The 23,891-nt window shown below is 42.8% G+C and overlaps 1 protein-coding gene across 4 annotated transcripts in view; it reads right to left on the bottom strand.

Moving 5' to 3' along the window:
- LOC140729228 (misshapen-like kinase 1) overlaps positions 1-23,891 on the bottom strand; it is a 333,768-nt gene that overhangs the window by 31,948 nt on the left and 277,929 nt on the right. For 2 of the 4 annotated variants that reach the window (XM_073048755.1, XM_073048757.1), the window contains 5 exons: positions 16,457-16,480; positions 14,663-14,838; positions 7,327-7,453; positions 3,045-3,188; positions 884-992 (listed from right to left, as the gene is read on the bottom strand). In XM_073048755.1, the coding sequence (XP_072904856.1) occupies positions 884-992; positions 3,045-3,188; positions 7,327-7,453; positions 14,663-14,838; positions 16,457-16,480 (580 nt within the window). The remainder of the gene's footprint in view (positions 1-883; positions 993-3,044; positions 3,189-7,326; positions 7,454-14,662; positions 14,839-16,456; positions 16,481-23,891) is intronic. The other 2 variants (XM_073048756.1, XM_073048758.1) reach the window with 1 other exon arrangement.

Genomic DNA, 23,891 nt, shown 5'->3' with positions numbered 1-23,891 from the left:
GTAAATTACAGTAAATATATATATATATATATATATATATATATATATATATAAAAAAGTTAAATAAGTAGTGCAAAAAGAGAAAAAAAAGTGGTGAGGTCGTGTTCATGGGTTCATTGTCTATTCAAAGATCTGATGGCAGAGAGGAAGAAGCTGTTCCTAAATCAATCAGTATGTGATTTCAGGCCTAATTTGAAGTATTGTGTGCAGTTACCTATAGGAAAAACATCAGTCAGCTTGAAAGAATACAGAGAAAGTTTACAAGGATGTTGCTGGGACTTTAGGACCTGAATAACAGGGAAAGGTTGAATAGACAAGGACTTTATTCCCTGGAGTGTAGGTGAATCAGGTGAGATTTGATAGGGGTATATAAAATCATGAGGAATATAGATAGGGTAAGTGTAAGCAAGCTTTTCCCCATTGAGGTTGGGTGAGACTCAAACTAGCGGTCACGCGTTAAGTATGAAAGGTGAAATATTCCAGGGGAAGATAAGGGGGACTTCTTCAGTCAGAGGGCGGTGAGAGTGTGGAATGAACTGCCCGTGCAAGTGGTGGATGCAGGTTCAATTTCAACATTTAAGAGAAGGATCGGAAGGGTATGGAGAGATATGGTCCAGGTTCAGGTCATAGGACTAGGCAGAATAACAGATTGACATGGACTAGATTTCACCCCACATCCCAAAAATGGTCTGTTTTTGAGCAGCAGTTTTCTTTGATTCTATGATTTCACGTTTTCCTTTGCTGATGAACTTGAAACCAAAGATAAGGTTTTTAGAATTCAGCACAATGTTGGGTTGACAGCGTACAAGTTCTGAGGCAGGATAGGCAGCACACTGTTCTTCTATCAGGGTAAAGGTTGGGTTCAGCAAATTTGTAGACTCACCAGCAAGTTGTATGGTTTCCCCACCGGCACCCATCTGATACATTCCAAGATCAACAAAAGTAGTAAAAGACGACTTGCCAGGGGATTTCACCAGGCCTCTTGACTGAAACTGTAACAAGACGTACAAATGCACATCAACCACAGAACCTTAGTATGAGAAAATGGCATTTGGTCCTTTGAATTTGTATCCTCCCTTCGCCCTGCTTGCCTCCCTCCTTCCTCCCCCACCCTCTGGAGAAAGCCAACTAATAGTGCCTCTCCCTATGCGATGAGCTCAGGAAAATGTTCTTTGGATGATGATGTTGCTTTGAGCAAATTGAACTATTGAAATTACACCAATCCCTTCTTGGCACATTCACGTGTGAATCTTAGGATTTCTTAAATGCCTAATTGGTTTTTATAGTTTTGTTATCACTGCACCCTGATGAAAGTCTGGTTACACAAAACCATAATATAGACACACGATTAGGGGTTCCAACCTGGGGTTCATGGACCCCTTGCTTAATTATACTGGTCCAAGGCATAATAAAGTTTGGGAACCCCTGCACAAGAGCCTGCAGATGCTTGAATCTGGAACAACAAGGGACGTCAGTGTTTGGAGTTCAATTCTGGCGCTGTCTGTAAGGAGTTTGTTTTCCTCCTTGAGACTGCGTGGGTTTTCTCTGGGTGTTCCAGATCCTCCCACAGTCCAAAGATGTACCAGCTAGTAGGCTAATTGGTCTCTGTAAAACATCCTGTGATTAGGCTAGTAGCGCAGTGTTTGACGTACAGGAGACAGGGGTTCAATTCCTCCTTTTGCCTGTAAGGGGTTTGTACGCTCCCCCTGTGATCCTGCGGGTTTCCTCCAGGTGCTCTGGTTTCCTCCCACAGTCTTAAAACGCACTGGTTGGTAGGTTAATTGGTCATTGTAAATTGTCCCGTGATTAGGCTCGGATTAAATTGGGGGATTGCTGGGTGGCACGGCGGGAAGGGCCTGGTCTGCGCTGTATTTCAATAAATAGCAGAGAACACGAACACACAGAAAACCTACAGATGCTGGAAATGAAAAGCAACACACAGAAAATGCTGGAGGAACTCAGGCAGTGTCTATGGAAAAGAACAAACAGCTGATGCTTTGGGCCAAGACCCTTCTTTTGGAAGGCTCGCCACCTGAAATGTTGACTGTTCACTCTTTTCCAAAGATGCTGCCTGGCCTGCTGAGTTCCTTCAGCAATTTGTGTGGGGCCAGAAGGATCTGTTCTGCTCTGTGTCTCTGAGTAAAGAAGTAACTAATAAATAAATAAATAAATACTGCAGGTGAACTCAGCAGGCCAAGACAGCATCTATGGTAGCAAGTGAGTCAAGATTAAGAGAGTTGACCCAAAGCACTGACAGTTCATCTCCCTCTTGACAATGTATGACCCGCCGAAGTTCCCCAGCTCCTTTGGTATTGCAGACATTTTCTTACAGAGCCTTAGCTAACAGACAAATCGTACAAGTTTCTGGGAATAGATTAGACAGCCCCGCTCGACTCATCAAGCCCATGGTTATCCCACCCCGAGCAAAAATTTTATTATTCCCTTTCTCCCCTACTTCCCCTATCTATTCTGTTTTCTTACATTTGCCCATCATCATCTCCTACCCTCCAGAGGCCCTCCATTGGTCGGGGTTGACCCTAGCTGCAAACAAAATGCAAGCCAGCTCAGTACGATACGGAGAGCAAGCTGTTGCCCATGTGGCAAGCTCCTTCTCTCCACACATCTGATGAACCCAAAGGAATGGTGGAGACTGATACAGTTTGGCACCAGTGACATCATAGGAGCTGCCAGTCAGTGTTGAATGCAACACAGGACTGCTTTTGGGACCCCAGCTCTGGACTTTTCCTTCAGGGTTTACTCCCAAAGCCTTCCCCCACAAGTGCATATAGACACAAGGGAGCAGAGGTTTGAGCCAACTATGGCTGTCCCGATTTTCCTACTACCCATCTACAGTAAGGTCAATATTCAGTGCCCAATTACCCCACTAACCAGCAGAGTTCTGGGGCATGGGAGAAATCTTGGGGGAAGCCAACTCAAGCCAATGTCCAGCACATTGAGCATATTCGCACCGTTTGCAAAATTGAGGTTTTGCTATTGCAGAAACTCTCAGGAAGACCTTCAACAAAGAATGCAACTTTACTCACCTCCGCTATACTATCGTCCTGCTGAGATTTAGGGCCTTTAGTATCAGTAGGAGAATGACTCTGCCGTACTAAATCAGGCAGGTTAACATGACTTGTGAAACCGTTACTGTCTGGATGATGGACACTTCTTTCCTCCTCAGGCGTCTGTGGAAAGAAACCAAGATTACCCATCATATATTGCTTTACAAATGGCTGCAACTTCTCTTTGAACTCTTAGTGCAGGAACACTTATAAAATGGGCAAATGATTCGTGTACTGACAGTGCCTTGAAAAAGTATTCAAGGCACAACTATTTTTATATTTTACTGTCTCATTTTCTAAATTTAAAATATATTGAAGTTGGATTTTTAGCTAATCTACAAAACATTGCACATCATGACAAATCAAAAGAAAGATTCCAAACTCTGTCAACAATTTACCAAACATTCAAAACTAAAATTGTGAGGCTGAAAAAGTATTCATTCTCTTTGTAATTACTGTGCTAACTTTCCTCAGGTGCAATACAAGGTATTACCTTGCCAAATCACACATTTGTTGATGTAGAAAATTGGAAGATCACCTGTTTTCAATGAATCTGTAAGAATAAATACTGCTCCCACCTCTGCAAGGTCCAACAGTATGGTAAATTTTCGACAGACCAAACCAAAATGAAGACAAAAGAGCATTCAAGACAAGTCAGGGACATGATAATAGAGAAGCACAGATCTGGGGAAGGGTACAAAACCACTTCAAAGGCACTGAACATACCTCAGAGCAGTCCATCATAAAAAAGATATGAAACCACAGCCATACTGCCAAAGTCAGACCGCCCCTCTAAACTTAGTCGTCAGAGTGTTTGAAACAGAGGCCACTGTGACGCCAACAGTCACTCTGAATGAGCTGCAACTGGAGATGGTTTATGGCTCGACAATCTCCAAGATGTTGCCCAAATAATGTATTTATGTTAAAGTGGAAAGGAAGAAACCCAGCCTTAAAAAAAGCATATCCTTGCTTGTAAAGACTTTGTAAAGTGTCACTGCAATGATATTATAAAAATGTGAAAGAAGGTCTTATGATCGGATGAGACTGAAGTGGAAATTTAAGGCCTCAACACTAAGTGGCATGTGTGGCGTAAATCTCAAACGACACCTCAGCCAGGTAACACCATCCCTACTGAAAAGTATGGTGGAGGCAGGAGGCAGCATCATGCTATGGAGATGCTTTTCAGCAGCAGGGACTAGTAATGTGGTCAGGATTATGGGAAGATAAATGCTGCTAAATACAGAGAAATTCAGCATAAAAAACCTGCAGGCCTCCATCAGAAAGCATAAACTGGGCAGGAAGTTCATCTTTCAGGAGGACAATGACCCACTGCGAGACCAACCATTTAGTGGATTACAATGAAGAAAACTGATGGCCTTGAACTTAACCAGATCAAATGCCTCTAGCAAAACCTCAATATTGCTGTCCACCGCTGCTCCCCAACTAACCTGGCACAGTTCGAGCAGTTTTGTAAGTGGAAGGCAAAAATCTCGCTCCATCACGTTGTGCAAAGAGCCTTATCCAAAAAGACTACTGCCTGTAATAGCTGCGACAGGTGGTTCAACTGAGCACCGAGCAAAGAGGGATGAATACTTTTGAGCTGCTGGCACTTTAGTTTATGATTTTTTACTTTTTATGTTTCACATTTTTCTATGTTTTTTAGTCTCAACCGTGAAAAAAGCATACAAGAAATAGGAGCAGAATTAGGCCACTGGACCCATTGAGTTTGCTTTGCCATCACGGCTGATCCATTTCCCTCAGCCCCAATATCTGGCCTTCTCCCTGTATTGCTTCATACCCTGGCCAAATAAGAATCTATCAACCTCTGCCTTGACCTAGCTTCCACAGCTGCCTGTGGCAAAGAATTCTGCAGATTCACCACTCTCTGGCTCAAATCCCTGCTCATCTCCATTCCAAATGAATGTCCCTCTGTTCTGAGGCTGTTACCTCTGGTCCAAGACCCCCCCCACTATAGGAAACATCCTGTCCACATCCACTCTATCAACATTTTGACCTTCTTTGAGCCCTCTCCAACGGCAGCACATCCTAAAGGGCCCCAAAACTGTTCACAATACTCCAAGTGAGGCCTCATCAGTGCCTTATTAAGCCTCAACACTATATCCTTGCTTTTCCATTCTATTCTCAACTTAAGATTCACAGTTAAAAATTCCTAGTTAAATTGATCAAAATTCCAGGTTGTAATATTCATTTATGTGAGCAAAGGACTGGGGGCTGAATACTGTTTCCAAGGCACTGTACTTGTAATTTAATCCTATTAGATTCACCTATTATGCCTGCCACGAAAACACTGAACAAAAACAATGAGATCTGTAAATATTGTGCAAATTTAAACACTGAACATGTTACATAACATGTAAGCATAATGAAGAGCTAAATCATGGTTGCAGTTAAATATCTGATTGGTACCCTTTGATTCATTTTAGCTGAAGCTATTGATCCTTTAAGTTTCCATTTGGTTTATTCTACTTCCCAAATCATCTTTTTAAAAAAAAATAATTCATTAGTATTATCTAAACTTCACATCCCTGTGAAAACAAATCACATTGTCTTGAGATTCCTGGAAGCAAAAGTACATCATATTTGTTATAAAGCTGGATGCATAAATAAATCATGAAGACATAAGAAAAAGCACAATTTAAATAGTGATTTATCTTTCTGATTTTATTAATCTCTTTGCAGCTGTTGAGGAACAAATGAGAGAAGCTCGGGGGGGGGGGGGGGAGGGATTAGACTGTTTAGTTAACTGAGCTCTTAACAGATATCCCTCCAATGAGAAAAACAAGTATCAGCTTCTGACTGAAGTACTGGATCCACTTGTGACTGTCAGATCTTGAACGAAACCTACCCAGGCATGAAATTATTGTTTCCAAGAGTTAAACTTCCCAATGCAACAAAGATTGGGTCGTTTAAGTATATCCTGCCCTGTATTTTTTAAAATCAGAAATAGTTTCCTCCAAAGGGATCAGTAAGATGTAGACTGTCAAACACAGACAATAAATACCAAGTAAAGAACAACCAAGTAAATGGAATTGCATTTACTTTAACAACATGGACTAGGAAATGTGTTACATTTTAAAAATAAAAGTCAAAGGGGCAAAGCAGAAATTCTGAGGTAGTAATAAATTACAAGTGCAAAATTACATTTATGGCTGTTAGCAGAACGGACGAATTGAACTACAGTCGGACATCTGTCTACTACATCATGTACCATGAATTTTGTCATCATATTGTGGTCAAGAATGTAGACTAGTAGTGTGACAGACAACTTAAAAGAATGACTACTGGAACAATGCAACACAATGAGAACAGAAAAGCCTACAATAATTAGTGGATACAGTCTAGTCCATCACAGGAAAAGCCCAGCCCACCATTGAACACATCTACAATGAGCACTGTTGCAGGAAAGCAGCATCCATTGTCAAGGACCCCACCACCCAGGGCCATGCTCTCTTCCTGCTGTTGCCATCGGGAAGGAGCTGCAGAAGCTGCAGGACTCACACCATCATGTTCAGAAAGTTATTACCCTTAACCATCAGGCTCCCAAGCCAAACACTGAACTGATTTCACAACCATTAGACTCGGTTTCAATGACTCTACAATTCATGTTCTCAGTATTATTTACTTATTATTATTTTTTCATGTTTTTTGCATATTGTTTGTCAGTCTTTTGTGTAGTTTTTCATTGATTCTATTCTCTTTCTTTGTTGTATTGTGAATGCCTAAAAGAAAATGAATCTCTGGGTAGTATATGGAGACAGGGTAATATATCAGGACATGGATATCAGCCCGAAATGTCGACTCTTTATTCCTCACCGTGGATGCTGCCTGACCTGTTGAGTTCCTGCCGAATTTTGTGGGTATGTTTCAAATCTTAAGAAATATAAACCCCACACGAACCCGCTGGTCTGTATAATCTCCATAATGAGCACTGTGATGTGTGAGAGAACTTAGGCGTGTAAATCACATTGTGTTTAGGGGTGAGTGGTGTAAAATCTGAACCAGACCTATTCAGAGAAAATGTGAACATCTTAATTGCTTGTTAAGGCATATCACCTCATTCAATTAGCCAACAGACCCTTCCATGCTGGAGAGGTAGTAACATTGGACAAGGAAATAGCAGACAAACTGAATAAATATTTACATCAGTCTTCACTGTGGAAGACACTAGCGGGATGGTGGAAGTTTCAGGAGTAATGGACTCTTCTCACAATGAGGGGATGACACTGAGCAATAAACCTACCCTCTGGACAATCATCGTCCCGTCTCCATAGCTGTTGCCTGAAGTCTCGACCACAGCAGGCTCTTCATCGTCGTGCACCACCATTGTGCTGATGCTGTCTGTGTCACCATCATTGCTCCGGTTTTGACTAAAGAATAAAAAAATTGAAATTGATTGGGACACAGGAACTTCTATTGAAATAAAAACATTTTGTGAAGTGCAGTGCAGAGATCCAGAATAACCTAGTTGGGAAGGGCTATAGTGAAGATAGAGTCAGAATTATATAAGCCCTTTAGCCACCTATTGGAAAATGATTCTGACTTGTTACTTTATCTGTGCTTCTCTTAATCTTCTATGCTTCTTGTTCTGCTCTTCAGGCAATTCATCTATGTTTTTCTATGTGATGAAGCACATTCAGCTTATATTTTAATGAGCAGTTTCAGATGCGTATCAGGTCACTTCCTGTGCAACCAGGAAGTATTAAGTAGGAAAGCACACTGGCTGGCAGAAGGCCAGAAATACATGTTAGGAGTGAAAGAAGTTTCTATCTAAAGCTATCCTGTTGTTTCTCCAGAAGCATTGCTTTAAGTTGACATTATATTGTTTAGAAGTTAATCTAAAGGTATCAATAAGATTTTGCTGAAATACAATGTTATTTTTGAGTTTATTAGACATTAATCTGGATGCTAATGGTTCACACATATTATTTACTTGTCTGAATCTTATATGTACCTGCAGAAACTGAACTAAGTTCTTACTTATCTGCGCATAGAACAATGCAGTAATTGTACTAAATTTTGCTGTTTTTCCAGTTTCACTCCTTATTCACTAAGTCATGCCATTGAGTCTGCAATAAAACCAAGGAACTAGGAGGCTTTACCCTGCCTCTCATGTCATTTTTGAATGGAATTTGGCTTATTGTCTAGTTGATGTTACAACAACTCAGCGAGGTAAGTACACTTCTCTCTGGGCATCTCTCAACCTTGTTTGCTCCAGGGGAAAATATGTCCAGCCTATCCAATCAATCCCTGTGACTGATGTTCTGCAATCCAGGGAATATCCTGGGCAAATGAGAGAAAGTCTGCAGATGCTGGAAATCCAAGCAACACACACAAAATGCTGGAGGAACTCAGCAGGCCAGGCAGCATCTGTGGAAAAAAGTACAGTTGATGCTTTGGGCTGAAACCCTTTGGCAGGACTGAGAAAAAAAGCTGAGGAGTAGATTTAAAAGGTGGGGTGAGGGGAGAGAGAGAAACACCAGGTGGGGGAGGGATGAAGCAAAGAGCTAGGAAGTTGATAGGTGAAAGAGACAGAAGGCCATGGAAGAAAGGGGGGAGGAGCACTAGAGGGAGACAATGGGTGGGCAAGGAGATAACATAAGAAAGGGACAAGGGGATGGGAAATGGTGAAGTGGGGGGGGGGGGGGGGGTTGGTGGAGGCATTACTGGAAGTTTGAGAAATCAATGTTCACGCTATCAGGTTGGAGGCTACCCAAATGGAATATACGGTGTTGTTAATCCATTCTAAGTGTGGCCTTAACCTGACAGTAGAGGAGGCCATGGATGGACATATCAGAATGGGAATGGGAAGTGGAATTAAAATGGGTGGGCTCTGGGAGATCCTGCTTGTTCTGGCAGATGGAGTGTAGATGTTTGGCAAAGTGGTCTCCCAATCTATGTTGGGTCTCGCCAATATACAAGTTGCCACACTGGGAGCACCGAACACAGTATATGATACCAAAAGTCTCACAGGTGAAGTGTCGCCTCACCTGGAAGGACCGTTTTAGAGCTCTGAATGGTAGTGACAAAGGTGGTGTAGGGTCAGGTGAAGCACTTGTTCTGCTTGCAAGGATAAGTGCCAGGAGAATAGTGGGGAGGTACGAATGGACAAGAGAGTCGTGTAGGGAGCAATCCCTGTGGAAAGCAGAAAGTGGGGGGGGGGGGGGGAGAAGATGTGTTTGGTGGTGGGATCTAGTTGGAGGTGGTGGAAGTTTCGGAGAATTATGTGCTGGACGTGGAGGCTGTTAGGGTGGTAGTTGAATATCCTGGGCAATCTCCTCTGCATTCATTCTAGCACAATCACATCCCCCCAAAGCATGGCCGCCACAGTTGCGCAGAGTACTCCACGTAGGCCTAACCAGTTGCAACATAATGGCCCTTGGAGTAAAAGATCAGGTATGGCATATGCTATCTTCACTGTCCTATGCATCTGTGTTGCCACTTTCAGAGAACAATGGAGTTGGGAACCATCCCCCCACCCCCAAATCTCTGTTCCTTACTGCCCTTCTATTTGTATATCCTAACCCACAAGACTTCCTAAAATACAGCAGCATGCATTTGTACCTTGATGCTGAGACATATCCTGGGCTGCACTGGGACATATCGTCAGTGATGTAACTTGGTGTCATTGGGTGTTTCGAGTCTTCTAACAGCAGATACTTGATCAGATGACCCAGCCAGTGTTGATCAGTCCCTGGCTTGTGTCCCAGCAGAATTGGTCCACGGGTTACAACTCTTGATCCACAGCCATTTGGAGGCTCGCTCAGCAGCCTTTGTGACACTCCTGATGGTTCTTTTCTTTGCAGCCCCCATAATACCAAGGAGGAGGTAGGTTTTGAAGAGCGAGCAGAGAGCAAAACCTCTACACCCCACTATAGGTTCACATCATGCCCTCCACCCATTTTTAGCTCTGCTCTACCAGCTCTAGATATTTGCCTTTAAAATGCTCGAGCGACTCCTCAATCCAGTCTTTTCAACAAACTCTCAGTTCCACATTCAACTGTCACCACGTGCAAGTTTGCTGATGACACCACTGTTGTGGGCAGTATCAAAGGAGGTGATGAATCAGCATATAGGAGGGAGACTGAAAATTTCGCTGAGTGATGTCATAATAACAACCTTTCAATCAATGTTGGCAAGACCAAGGAACTGATTGTAGACTTCAGGAGAGAGGAACCAGAGATGCATGAACCAGTCCTCATCGGAGGATCAGAGGTGGAGAGTCAGTAACTTTAAATGCCTTTGTATCACTAACTCAGAGGACCTGACATTATATAAATGTAATTGCAAAGAAAGCACAACAGTGCCTCTCCTTTGGATTCTGTGGCTTGATATCAAAAACTTTGATAAGCTTTATTGATGTGTAGTGGAAAGTGCATTGACTGGCTGCATCACAGCATGGTATGGGAACATCAATACCTTTGAATGGAAAATCCTACAAAAGGAAGTAGATTTGGCCCAGTACATCACGGGTAAAGCCGCCCCAACCATTGAGCACATCTACATGAAATGCTGTCACAGGAAAGCAGAATTCATCATCAAAGATCCTCACCGCACAGGACATGCTCTTTTCTCACTGCTGCCATCAGGTAGAAGGTAAAAGAGCTTCAGGACTTACACCCAGGTTCAAGAACAGTTACTACCCCATAATCATCAGGCTCAAACAAAAGATTTGAGATGTTCCAACAACCAATGAACTCACTTTAACAACTCTTTATCTCATTTTCTCATTTATCACTATATATTCATATTTGCATTTGCACAATTTGTTGTCTTCTGCACTCTGGTTGATCTTTCATTGACCCCGTCATAATTACTATTCTATAGACTTGCTGAGTATGCATGCAGAAAAATCTCAGGGTTGTATGTGGTGACAATTACATACTCTGATAATAAATTTACCTTGAACTTAATGATTGTATTGTTTATTACAACTTATAGTACATTCTCTCTACTGATCTGTATTATTGTTTCCCCCCTTTTGCTCTTAAAATAAAACTACACTGGGGTTCTATTTGCCCCCCCCCCCAATGCATTGGAACTGCTCCAGATTCTAAACAGGTTTGCATCCACGATTTCCAGGACCTCTTCCTGAAGTGGTTTGGGATGTAGATTGATAGGCTCTGGGGATCAGTCTCTCTTTTGCCACAGTAACACTGAGCTCATTCAGCTGTTCCCTCCCTCTAGGTCAGAGGGTCCCAACCTGGGGCCAAGAACCCCTTGCTTGGTCCATGTCAGGGAACCCCTTGATTCTCCAATGTTTCTGGGAGATTCTGTGATACAAGAGCTAAGGATGATTACTCTCCCATTTTTTCCCCCAATTCTAATTGCTCCCTAGGTTTGCCTTCTATGATCTTCTTCACTTCAACTCTTCTAATCCGTCAATCTTTTCAGCATGTTGGACCCCATCCCAACCTTGCCACACCAAGCAGGCTGACTGTCTTATCCCAAAGAACACTTAGGCCCAGATAAAACCTTAAACAGTGCAAGCTGCTGAGCATTTACATTTATTTCAGTCATAGTCATAGAAAAGCACAGCATAGAAACAGGCCTTCGGCCCCTCTAGTCCATGCTGAAATCATTTAAACTGCCTGTGCTGCCTTTATGGCAGTTATTTAGTTTATAATATTTTCGCGTAGTAATTTGTTAGCATTTTTTAGTTAAAGTTAGGATTGTTTAAATCAATTGATTTGTCTGTAATACATCGCGGCTGCGATGACGTCACATCCGGGTTCGCCGCGTCTTGTGGGGAATTACCGGTTTGAGATTCACGCAAGGGTGGGGGTCACTCACATGTGCGACCATAACGCTGACTAGGGTCTCTCTATGCACCAAAGACACAGTGAAAGCAACGCTGTAAGTCATTAGATAATCGGTATTTTGAGTTAAAATGTTAACGCCGATTCTGTTAAAAGTAACGACGGTCGGTAAGGTTTACCTTTTCGTCAGTTAAAGAGTCGGGATAGTTTGTATTGAAGTGTGTCTAAAGCAGCCAATGGAGCAGCTAGATTCTGACTGTATGCTGCACTTTAATGTAATGTAGTTATTGTAGTTTTACCTTTGCAAGTATTCACAATGTAAATGTGATATTTAGAAGGGAACAAACACTGTACCAATCTTGTATTGTTTTTCAACAGTTTTCACCATGCGTTAATGTGAAGAGTGAACAGTAAATGGTTAATCTTACTGCGGTCTCGTTTGCATTGATTCTGGTTTATCTCGACGTTTACCTCGGCGTTACTTCACACCCGAGCGAGAACGTTACACTGCCTACTCCCATTGACCTGCACCGGGACCACAGCCCTCTATACCCTCCCATCCATGTACCTATCCAAACTTCCCTTAAATGTTGAAATCGAGCTCGCATGCACCACTTGCGCTGACAGCTCATTCCACACTCTCACCACCCTGAGTGAAGTTTCCCCTTAAATTTTACACCTGTCACCCTTAACCCATGACCTCTGGAGTTGCAGGCCTATCCCCAACCTCAGTGGAAAAAGCCTGCTTGCATTTACCCTATCTATACCCCTCTAATTTTGTATACCTCTGACAAATCTCCCCTCAATCTTCTAGTCATACAGTGATTTGTAGATGTATCCTTTACTTCTTTTGAGGTTTCTGTTCTGGCGATAAATTTGACAGCAGGTATGAGCGAAGTACTACATTCATGAAGAACGGGGGTTTGTTTCCAACTAGGGGTCCATAGACCTCTCGGTTAATGGTAAGGCTCCATGGCATAAAAAAAGGTTGGATACCCCTGGTGTAGAAACATACTCCAAGGCAGCATGTACAAGACAACACATGCAAAATGCTGGAGGAACTCAGCAAGTCATGCAGCATCTATGGAAATTAATAACCATATAACAATTACAGTAAACAGGCCATCTCGGCCCTTCTAGTCCGTGCTGAACGCTTATTCTTGCCTAGTCCCACTGGCCTGCACTCAGCCCATAACCCTCCATTCCTTTCCTGTCCATATACCTATCCAATTTTACTTTAAATGACAATACCAAACCTGCCTCTACCACTTCTACTGGAAGCTTGTTCCACACAGCTACCACGCTCTGAGTAAAGAAATTCCCCCTCGTGTTACCCTTAAACTTTTGCCCCCTAACTCTCACGTCCTCTTGTTTGAATTTCCCCTACTCTCAATGGAAAAAGCCTATCCACATCAACTCTATCTATCCCCCTCATAATTTTAAATGCCTCTATCAAGTCCCCCCTCAACCTTCTACGCTCCAAAGAATAAAGACCTAACTTGTTCAACCTTTCTCTGTAACTTAGGTGCTGAAACCCAGGTAACATTCCAGTAAATCTTCTCTGTACGCTCTCTATTTTGTTGACATCTTTCCTATAATTCCGTGACCAAAACTGTACACAATACTCCAAATTCGGCCTTACCAATGCCTTGTAAATTTTAACATTACATCCCAACTCCTATACTCGATGCTCTGATTTATAAAGGCCAGCATACCAAAAGCTTTCTTCACCACCCTATCCACATGAGATTCCACCTTCAGGGAACTATGCACCATTATTCCTAGACCACTCTGTTCTACTGCATTCTTCAATGCCCGACCATTTACCATGTATGTCCTATTTGGATTATTCCTACCAAAATGTATCACCTCACAGTTTTCAGCATTAAACTCCATCTGCCATTGTTCAGCCCATTCTTCTAACTGGCCTAAATCTCTCTGCAAGCTTTGAAAACCTACTTCATTATCCACAACGCCACCTACCTTAGTATCATCTGCATACCTACTAATCCAATTTACCACCCCATCATCCAGATCATTAATGTATATGACAAACAACATTGGACCCAGTACAGATCCCTAAGGCACACCACTAGTCACCGGCCTCCAACCTGACAAACAGTTATCCACCACTACTCTCTGGCATCTCCTATCCAGCCAGTTAAATAAGCAGCCGATGTTTCGGGCCGAGACTCTTCTTCAGGACTGAGAAGGGGAAAGACACCAGAATAAGATGTTGAGGTGGGGGTGGAAGAAGCAGCATCACTGAAAGGTAGTAGGTGAAACAGGTAGGTAGGAAAGGTCAAAGGATGGAAAAAAGGAATCTGACAGGACAGGAGATTGGCCCATAGGAGAAAGGGAAGGAAAGGGGATGGGGGAGAGTGATAGGCAGGTAAGAGGAGGTAAAAGTCCAGAGTTGGGAATAGAAGAGGGGATTTTTTTTAAACTGGAAGGAGAAATTAATATTCATGCCACCAGTTGGAGGCTACCCAGATGGAATATAGGGTGTTGTTCTCCAACTTGAGGATGGCCTCATCTTGGTACAAGAGGAACCCACGGACCAACATATTGGAAAGGGAATTGGAATTAAAATCTTTGGCCACCGGGAAGTTCTGCTTTAAGTAACTGCAAGATTTATGCCACACTATGTACATTTGAACCAGTGACTTCTTGGTAGTCTGCAGCAAGGATTGCACATTAACACCGTTGTTAAATGGAGATACTTGAACAGCCACATTGTAGAGGTGGTCACCTAACTTCGAGCCTTTGCTAACACAGCTCATCAGCAGCGGGGTCGACCAAACAACATGAAGTACGCACCCAGATCGGGATCCGTCAGAGCTGGATAGATTTTCATCCTGGCGCTCACTTTCCCCTTCCTCGTCCTCATCATCAGTGCTGCCAGACTCTTCGCTTGACGAAGAGTAGTCCATCACTTTAACCGGCAGTTTGGGCAGCTCGTCCGATCGGTTGTCCTTCCCCAGATTCAGCATGTCCTTGAGAAATGAAGAAACTTTTACCAGTGGGGAGTTGAAACAATAAAACACAAGGAACTAACACAGATAAATAAACAAATCACTCTTTTTGATATAAGGATGTTTAACCCTCAAAGCGATTAAAAAAAAACAAAATGCAGGCGTTTCATAATCGCTCAAGAGGTACGTTAAAAAAAAAGAAAATTATGACAAACTGTTGAACAATTAACAAATGTACCTCATCACTGTCACTACAGCATTACAATATACAATGATCTCTTGTAACAAACGTCCCACATCACTGTCACTATGGCATTACAACAATCTCCTGTTGGATTCACAGGATTTAATAGCTGTTAATGCATTGAGCTGTGATTCAAAGTTAACAAATCCTTTCTTACTTGACCTGTCCCTTTCTCAAAATCAAATCTATTCTTAAATCCAGGAATATTGTAGAATTCGCTCAGAACTGAAGATTCAATACAAAGAGGACTAGCAGTTGTACTGTTTTCAATCTGGAATTTTACCACTTGTTCTGTTATTAGTCTGGATTTAATTGTCTTAAGTTACTTTTTCTATTCCATTCCTTTAACTTTTGAATCCTTTTCTCATCTTTCAATTCAGATTCCTTCCCCTCATCGTAAAGGGGAAAGAATATTGCAGAACCCATGATAATGAGCAAGTAGAAAGCTTTTCCAAAGGCCAGATGAAACAAACCTGTTGCAGGAACTCAGCAGGACAGGCAGCATCTGTGGAAGTAGGGGGATGGTCGATGTTTCAGGTTGAGACCCTGTATCAGGACTATTGCAGGGTTTTGATGTAGCATCTCAACCTGGAACGTTGACTGTTGATTTGCCTACACTGACGCTGACTGACCTGCGGTGCACCCCCGACAGTTTTTGTTTCTGTAGAGTTGGTCATGAGGTGGCAACTGGTTTTTGACTGTTCAGTAGGATTCTTACTCCTTCCCCTCCCAACAAACTTGTACCTTCAAAATTAAAGCCAGTCCTGTTGTTTTTCACCACCCTAAAGCTGGCCCCTTGATGAACAGATCTGAAAACATCAGCCTAAGTCAGAACATTGTGCAGTCTGATCCCTAATTTCATGCCGATGAATTGTCTAATATCAGAGGGCATGTATTGAAGGTGAGAGGGGGTAGGTTCAAGGGGGATGTGAGTGGTAAATTTTTTTTTACTCAGGAAGTGGTGGATGCCTGGAATACACTGCCTGGTATGGTGGTAGAGGCAAATATATTAGAGGCTTTTAAGAGATGTTTGGATAGGCACATGGATGTGAGGAGGATGGAGGGATATGAACATCGTGTAGGTAGGAGGGATTAGTATTTGGGTGTTTTTGGTTTGCTTTCAGTTGGTTCAGCACAACATTGTGGGCCGAATGGCCATTCATGTGCTGTGCTCTTCGATGTAAACTCTTTATTGATTGGTCCTCTACAATGGTCGAGCATTAAGTCTTCCAGTCGCCCTTAGCTCTTTCAGTTCAATCAATACTATAGTGTTGGTAATTGTAAATGTGTAAGACAGACATTATTGACAGAGCCTATCCAAGAGATACCAAGCAAGGTGTTATCTGGGTTCAGTACACGTGGCAAATTCATGCTTTAGTAGAGAATGGCACTAACCTCACCTATTGCTCGTTTATAACTCTGATGATTCGGAAGGCAAAAAGGGAAGAAGGCAGATAATTAAATAAGAGCAAACATTAAAGGTAATTAATACACAACATTGGTGCTGAAACAATTCATGACATTCCTGTAAAAGAAACACTAAAGGTATAGGATAATTTTGGAAAAAAATTACAAGTCAAATTTATAGTTAAGAGACACAATGCCTTCGATCAATCAGGAATTCAACAGAGAAAAGTGATGTGTGCTACACGTCACCTGCAATATTTTCTTACTTAGTAATTTAGTTAATTTGAAATGATTTTTTAGAAGCAGTCTGCTCACATCTGAGCCTATGTTTCACCACAGGTGTGATGGAGGCTTGGCAGGCAAATACAAAAGTTATGGTACGGTAGCATAGTGGTTAGCACATTGTTTAATAGTACTTGCAACCATACTCCCGCTGCTGTGTGTAAAGAGTTAGTACATTCTCCTAGTGACCATGTGGGTTTCCTCCTGGTGCCCTGGTTTCCTCCCACAGTGCAAAGACATGCCTGATGATGGGTTAATTGGTCATTGTAAATTGCCCATGATTAAATCCAGGGTTAAATCCGGGGATTGCTGGACAGTGAAGCTCAAAGGGCTGGAAGTGCCTATTCCACACTGTAAGCCGGTCAATAAATAAATAAATGCAAAGCACAATTTTGGTGCTGGTATAATCTAAGGCAGAGGTCCTCAACCTTTTTTTAATGCCATGGACCCCTACTATTAACCCCAGGGCTGGAACCCCTGATTCAAGGAAATATTTTGAAATCAAAGAACATCTGTGGGAACCAAGCCTAAGGATCACAGAGGTCAAAGGGACTTTTGACAGAGCAAAAATTGGCTGACAAACACCTTGCAAGTTACTCCGTTGAACAAGAGAAGTCACACAAATATCTGCTGTCATGTTAGCTTCACAACAGTGGCTGGGCCCTAACCAAGCCTTCAAGGGAGACCTTTTTCTCTGACAGTTTTGTCCTGGACACCACGAGGAATGTTAATTTCCTTTGGTCCCTATTCTTATTACTGGAAGTCATATTTTATAAATGTCAACAAGAAATTCAAAACAGTCCTGCCCGCCCATTGCTTGTACAAGAAGTACCACCACCTCAATGTATAGCCAAGGTTGAGTGCAAAATGAATCAGACACATCAACCTCACAGAAAAGAGAGATGGCGGGGGGGTTGGGGAGAGGTTAGTCAAAATCTGGTCGAACCAATCCTCAAGTTATTTATCAGACTAAAACTTTTTAAAATTCAACAGGGCTTGCTGTTAAAGTCAAATATTTTGCATTATTTTTTTTTTATCTTGGAAAGCCAGTTGGCAGATCATCGCCTGCTCATATGACTTGAGTTAGTCACTGCTTTAGATTGAATGAATAAGGCCTTTCAGAAGGCTGTGAAGAAAATACAAAGCACACTGCTCTTACATTCAATGCAAATTTTGGAAAAAGGTCATGATATATACCTCTGTAAATAGCTAAAAGTCTGCGCAAGTTCTGAAGTAACAAAGCACAGCAGTAGCAAAAAACACATGCACATGCCTCTGCAGGTGACAACACAGGTTGTATGAGGAATTGGAATGAATTGCAGCTTGTAGTGGCAGGTCTTTCACTGCAGGTGGCACCTTTGGGCCAGGCTGACGTAAGACATTGGAGCACAATCAGACCATTTAGCCTATCCAGTTTGCTCTGCCATTCATTCATAGTTGATTTATAAACGCAAACATGAGGCAATCTGCAGATGCTGGAAATTCAAGCAACACACAAAAATGCTGGTGGAACGCAGCAGCCCAGGCAGCATCTATAGGCAGAAGTACAGTCGACGTTTCGGGCTGAGACCCTTCGTCAGGACTGCGTTCCACCAGCATTTTGTGTGTGATGGTTGACTAACTTCCCTCTCAATCACATTCTCCTACTTTCTCCCCATAATCTTTGATGTCCTGACTAATCAATAATCAATCAACCTCTGCTTAAATATACCCAATGACTTGGCCTCCATGGCCGTCTGTGGCCACAAATTTCACAGATTCACCATACTATGGGCTAAAGAAACTCCTCATCTCTGTTCAAAAGAGATATTCTTCTATTCTCCCCCACTACACGAACCATCCTCTCCATGTCCACTCTAGACCTTTCAAAATTCAGTAGGTTTCAATGAGACTCCCCCCTTTCATTCTTCTAAATGTCATCAAGTAGAGGCCTAGAGTCGTATGTTAACCCTTTTAATTGCTGGATCATTTCCGAGAACCTCCTTTGGAACCTCTCCAATGCCAGCACACCTTTTCTTAGATAAGGCGCCCAAGTCCAGGAGCGGTTATTGGCTCCTCGACTGGTTTTACTTGCTTCGGTAGCTCGTGGCTCGTGGTGGACTTACTTATGCGGGACTCTACGGTTTGACGCTTAATATTCTGCGTGTTATTTGTTCGCATTTTGCTGTTTATGTGATTTGATCCTTTTTGTTCCTGCATGTCTGATGATTTTGTTGTGTGAGTTTTCATCTCTCTGGTGTTTCTTTCATGGCTGCTAACAAGGCGATGAATCTCAAGGTTGTATAGCACATACAGACTTTGAACTGGTGGGGTGTAGGTTAGCCAGGTAGCACACTGCCTCAGAGGGCTGACCCTAACTCAGCATAGAGGGAATGCATTCAATTTGCACATTGTACCTGCTGACAGGAACCCTCCTGCACCAAGACAAACCAGGGACTGCTGATGCTTACAGATGGAATAAATTGACACAAACTGCTGGAGGAACTCAGTGCTGGAAGTCAGGCAGCATCTGTGCTAAGGGAGAAACTGCTTCACCTAGAAATGCTGGCAATTCCTTTCTTTCCACTGATGCTGCTCGACCTGCTGAGTTCTTCCAGTATTTTGATTATTGCTGCATTAAGCTATCATTACTTGACCAATTAAGACCTCCGTGCTATTTTCAGATGCTGAGGTTTAAGGTGCAAAGAAAATGGAGCAGATAAAAATGTAAGAACATTATTCATTTGACTATGGAGCCATTGGTAAATTTAGTTCTGATGATTGTTATTCTGCCAAGTGCCATCAACCTACAATTGGACCATATAGCACTCCATACCCCTCCCATACATGTACTTATCCAAACTTCTCTTAAATGTTGCATTTGAACCTGCACTCACCACTTGCACAGGCAGCTTGCTCTACACTCACACCACCCTGTAAGTTCTCCCTCAGGTTCCCCTTAAATATTTTGCTTTTAACTTATTACTTTCTGGTTTTAGTCTCACCCAACCTCAGTGTAAAAAGCCTGAGGTTTTCACCCTATCTATAACCCTCAATTTTGTATCATCATTATGTGCCATGTCAGATGACTCATGATCTCACCCATGACCGTGATTGTTCTTGGCAAATTTTTCTACAGAAGTGGTTTGCCTTTGCCTTCTTCTGGGCAGTGTCGTTACAAATCATGTGACCCCAGCCATTATCAATACTCCTCAGAGATTGCCTGCCTGGTGTCAGTGGTTGCAAAACCACGACTCGTGATACGCATCAGCTGCTCACACAACCATCCACGACCTGCTCCCGTGGCTTCATGGACCCTGATTTTGCTGGGGGATTGGTGGGGGGGGGGGGGGGGGGGCTAAGGAGGTGCTTCACTTTGCCCAAGGGTGACTTGCAGGCTAGTGGAGGGAAGCAGTGCCTTATGAGCCCTTTTGGTAGAGATGCATCTCCACTCTGCCAGCCTGATGTTTTTTTATATATACTTCTATTAAATCCAAATCAGAATCAGAATCAGAATCTGTTTTACTATCACTGGCATATGTCGTGAAATTTGTTGCCTTTACAATGCAATACATAATAATAGCAAAAAAAACCCATGAATTACAATATGTACATTAAATAGTTAAATAAGTTGTGCAAAGATAAAAACAACAAAATAGTAGTGAGGTAGTGTTCATGGGTTCAATGAAAACTCAGAAATCAGATGGCAGTGGGAAATAAGCCGTTCCTGAGTCGCTGAGTGTGTGCCTTTGTGTTCCTGTACCTCCTCCTTGATGGTAACAATGGGAAGAGGGCATGACCTGGGTGATGGGGCTCTTTAATGAAAGACACTGCTTTTTTGAGGCATTGCTCCTTCAAGATGTCCTCAATACTATGGAGGCGAGTGCCCATGATGGAGTGACTAAGTTCACGAGTCTCTGCGGTTTATTTTGATCCTATGTAGTAGCTCCCCCACTACTCCATACCAGACAGTGAAGCTGCCAGTCAGAATGCTCTCCACAGTACATCTGTCACAATCTGGACTCATACTCCTACACTCCATGAACCAGATAGAGATTTAAACAGATCTTGGCTGAACCAAGTCTCACTTCATCCTGCCACTATGGCTCCACTGCAATCCTGTTGGACAAAAGTCAAATGACTTCCTTTTTGATATTTTTATTTGGGACTTAACAACTCATTTCATATTTCCACTACCCCACTCCCTCTCATAGGGCACACAGTTTTTGTTGACACATCTGATAAGACCGGCCCCACTTTCCAAGTTATGGTCTTTTCCTCTGGGGAAAACCCTCACCATAGAATCAGTTGGGTTCCATACAATTCTTTAATGATCATGACGCCCTGACCTGATCACATCTTGGCCTTATAAAATCCATGAAGGTTGCACGCTGGAAATCCAGAACAACGTACAAAAAAGCCTCCAAGAGGACCACAACCTCGTCGTGGTTTGGAGGCTTACGTGCCCCAATGACCCAGAGAGCTATGTTAGCTGGAGTCAGGGCTTTATGCTTTGGCTCTTGGTAGGGTCATCCATGCCAAACAGGTCAAAGGGTAGAGGACAGACTGGGAGTGGTCCACTAATCTCCAGGTTCAGGGATACAGCTCAGGGCCAACGACTCTGACTGTTAAAACAAAATTGTTACGGAAAAAACAATGAAGAATCCTTCTACATCTGAGTGTGACGGTATTCCTGAGCATCCACTTGGGATTTGCATGACTGGCAGTAGTGAGAACTGAGAGGAAGCTACTGACATGATGAAGGAAGTTCTGAACACCATCTTCATACTTCCCTCAGCGCCAGTGGTGTAATGGGCAGTAAGTAAGTAAGCACACAAAAAAAAATGGAGGACCTCAGCAGATCAGGCAGCATCTATGGGATGGGGAGGGGAAGACACGTCAATATTTTGGACTGAGAGCTTTTGCAAGGACTGGAAAAGAAGGGAGACCATTCCATGATCCATATCCAGAATTAATCTACCCGGTAGGTATTTTTCTGTGCTGCTGAACCCTTCAAGACATTCCTGATTCAGGAAGGACTAAAATACCACCCACCATTTAAAAGCATTCTAGCATGCAAATAAGACAAGATGTAGGAGCAGAATTAGGCCATTTGGCCCATCGAGTTTGCTCTGCCTTTTCATTATGGCTGATTCATTTCCCTCTCAGCCCCAATCTCCTGCTTTCTCCCCTTATCCCTTCATGCTTTGACCAATCAAGAATCTATCAACCTCTGCCTTGACTTGACCTCCACAGCCACCTAGAAGTTCACCACTCTAAGAGTTAACAAAATGCACTTCAATCCAAAAACAAAAAGCTTTGTGTACCTCTAAAAAATACACTAAACAAATAACTAAAAACAGTTATTTGTCTGTTCTGGCAACAATTCAACACAGAGAGGCAGGAAAGGATCTCTGTCAGAGCACATCTCCATTTAAGTCAGCCAGATCAGTGGAAGGCTTACAGTTGATTGCACAGCTGACAAGTCTACTTATCTTTGCAGACAGTGAATTGGATCATTATAAGTATTAGAGGCTTTGCTTATCTATCAGCGTGAAGGCATCTGAAAGGAGATATGTAACAAGCTGCTCTGAAAGAAAGCCTGCTGCCGTAATGGAGGGTTGCTGGCACTTCCCAATCGTTTACAATCTGCAGTTGTGCAGCAAGGATTACGCTGAATGAGGGAAGGTAGGTTCAAGCTGGGTATTGAGACACTGCCATGAAAATCTAAACATGGATTATGAAAACAAGAAATGCAGGAAACTCAGCGGGTCAGGGAGTACCTGTGGAGGGAAAAATGTGGATGATGCTTCAGGTTTGAGAGCTACATAAGTGGGGGGGGGGGGGTGGAGGGGGTGGAGGAGGGAAATGTGCAAATGGGAGAGCACGTACGAGAGAGGAGGAGTGAAATCATATATTAAAATTTTTTTTTATTGACATACAGCGTGGAATAGGCCCTTCTAGCCCTTTGAGCCACACAGCCCAGCAATCCCCAATTTAACCCTGGCCTAAACACGGGGCAATTTACAATGACCATTTAACCTACCAACCAATATGTCCTTGGACTGTTGGAGAAAACTGGAACACCTGGATGAAACCCACACAGTCAAGGGGAGATGGTACAAACGCTTTACAGGCAGCCGTGGGAATTGAACCCGGGGTCGCCTGTACTGTAAAGAGTTGTAGTGCTAACCACTACTTTGCCGTATCACCCCCATAGTGATTTTAAAGCAGTAAAAACATTTAAAGATTAGCTTTGTCACATGTACATTGAAACATACATTGAAATGTGTCATCTGTGTCAACAACCAACATGATACATATAATGCTGGGGCAACCTGCAAGTGTTGTCATACTTCCGGCGCCAACACAGCAAGCCCACAACTTACTAACTTTAACCTGTACGTCTTTGGAATGTGGGAGGAAACCAGGGCACCCAGAGGAAACCCAAGTGGTCATGGGGAGAACGTACAAACTCCTTACAGACAGTGGCAGGAATTGAAACCTGAATGCTGGCGGTGTAATAGCATTAAGCTAACCGCTACGCCGCTGTGCCACACTTTAATGTCCAAGTAAAACCACTGGTAGAGAATAAGCAGCCTGGTGCACCTCCACTCGGGTGCTCCCCTGCCATTCATTCATTCAAATAGCAGATTCTCCTCTGCACAACAGAGGCATTCCAGAAATGCTAATACTGGAAAAGAACAGTAAGTGAAAAATTGAAATAGGCTCTGTATGCAAAGTTTGAAATCTAAAATTGGCAATAATGTGAAATAATCATTTATAAACAGTGGTCACTTTATTAGGTACAGGAGTGGAACCCAATGCGGTCTTCTGCTGCTGTAGCCCATCCACTTCAGGGTTCAGAGAATCTCCTCTGCACACCAATATTGTAATACGTGGTTATTTAATTTTGAACCAGCCTTTCGATTTGCCTCTGATCCCTCTCATTAACAAGGTGTTTTCGCCCACGGAACTGCCACTTACTGGATTTTTTTTTTTGCACCATTCTCTGTAAACTCTAGAGGCTGTTGTGTGTGAAAATCCCAGGAGATCAGCAGTTTCTGAGATACTCAAACCACCTTGTCTGGCACCAACAATCATTCCACAGTCAATGTCACTTAGATCACATTTCTCCCTCATTCTAATGTTTGGTCCAGCA

The sequence above is a fragment of the Hemitrygon akajei genome, chromosome 6 (genome assembly GCF_048418815.1).
Source record: "Hemitrygon akajei chromosome 6, sHemAka1.3, whole genome shotgun sequence".
Lineage (NCBI taxonomy): Eukaryota > Metazoa > Chordata > Chondrichthyes > Myliobatiformes > Dasyatidae > Hemitrygon > Hemitrygon akajei.
This window is presented reverse-complemented; position numbering and strand designations above follow the sequence as displayed.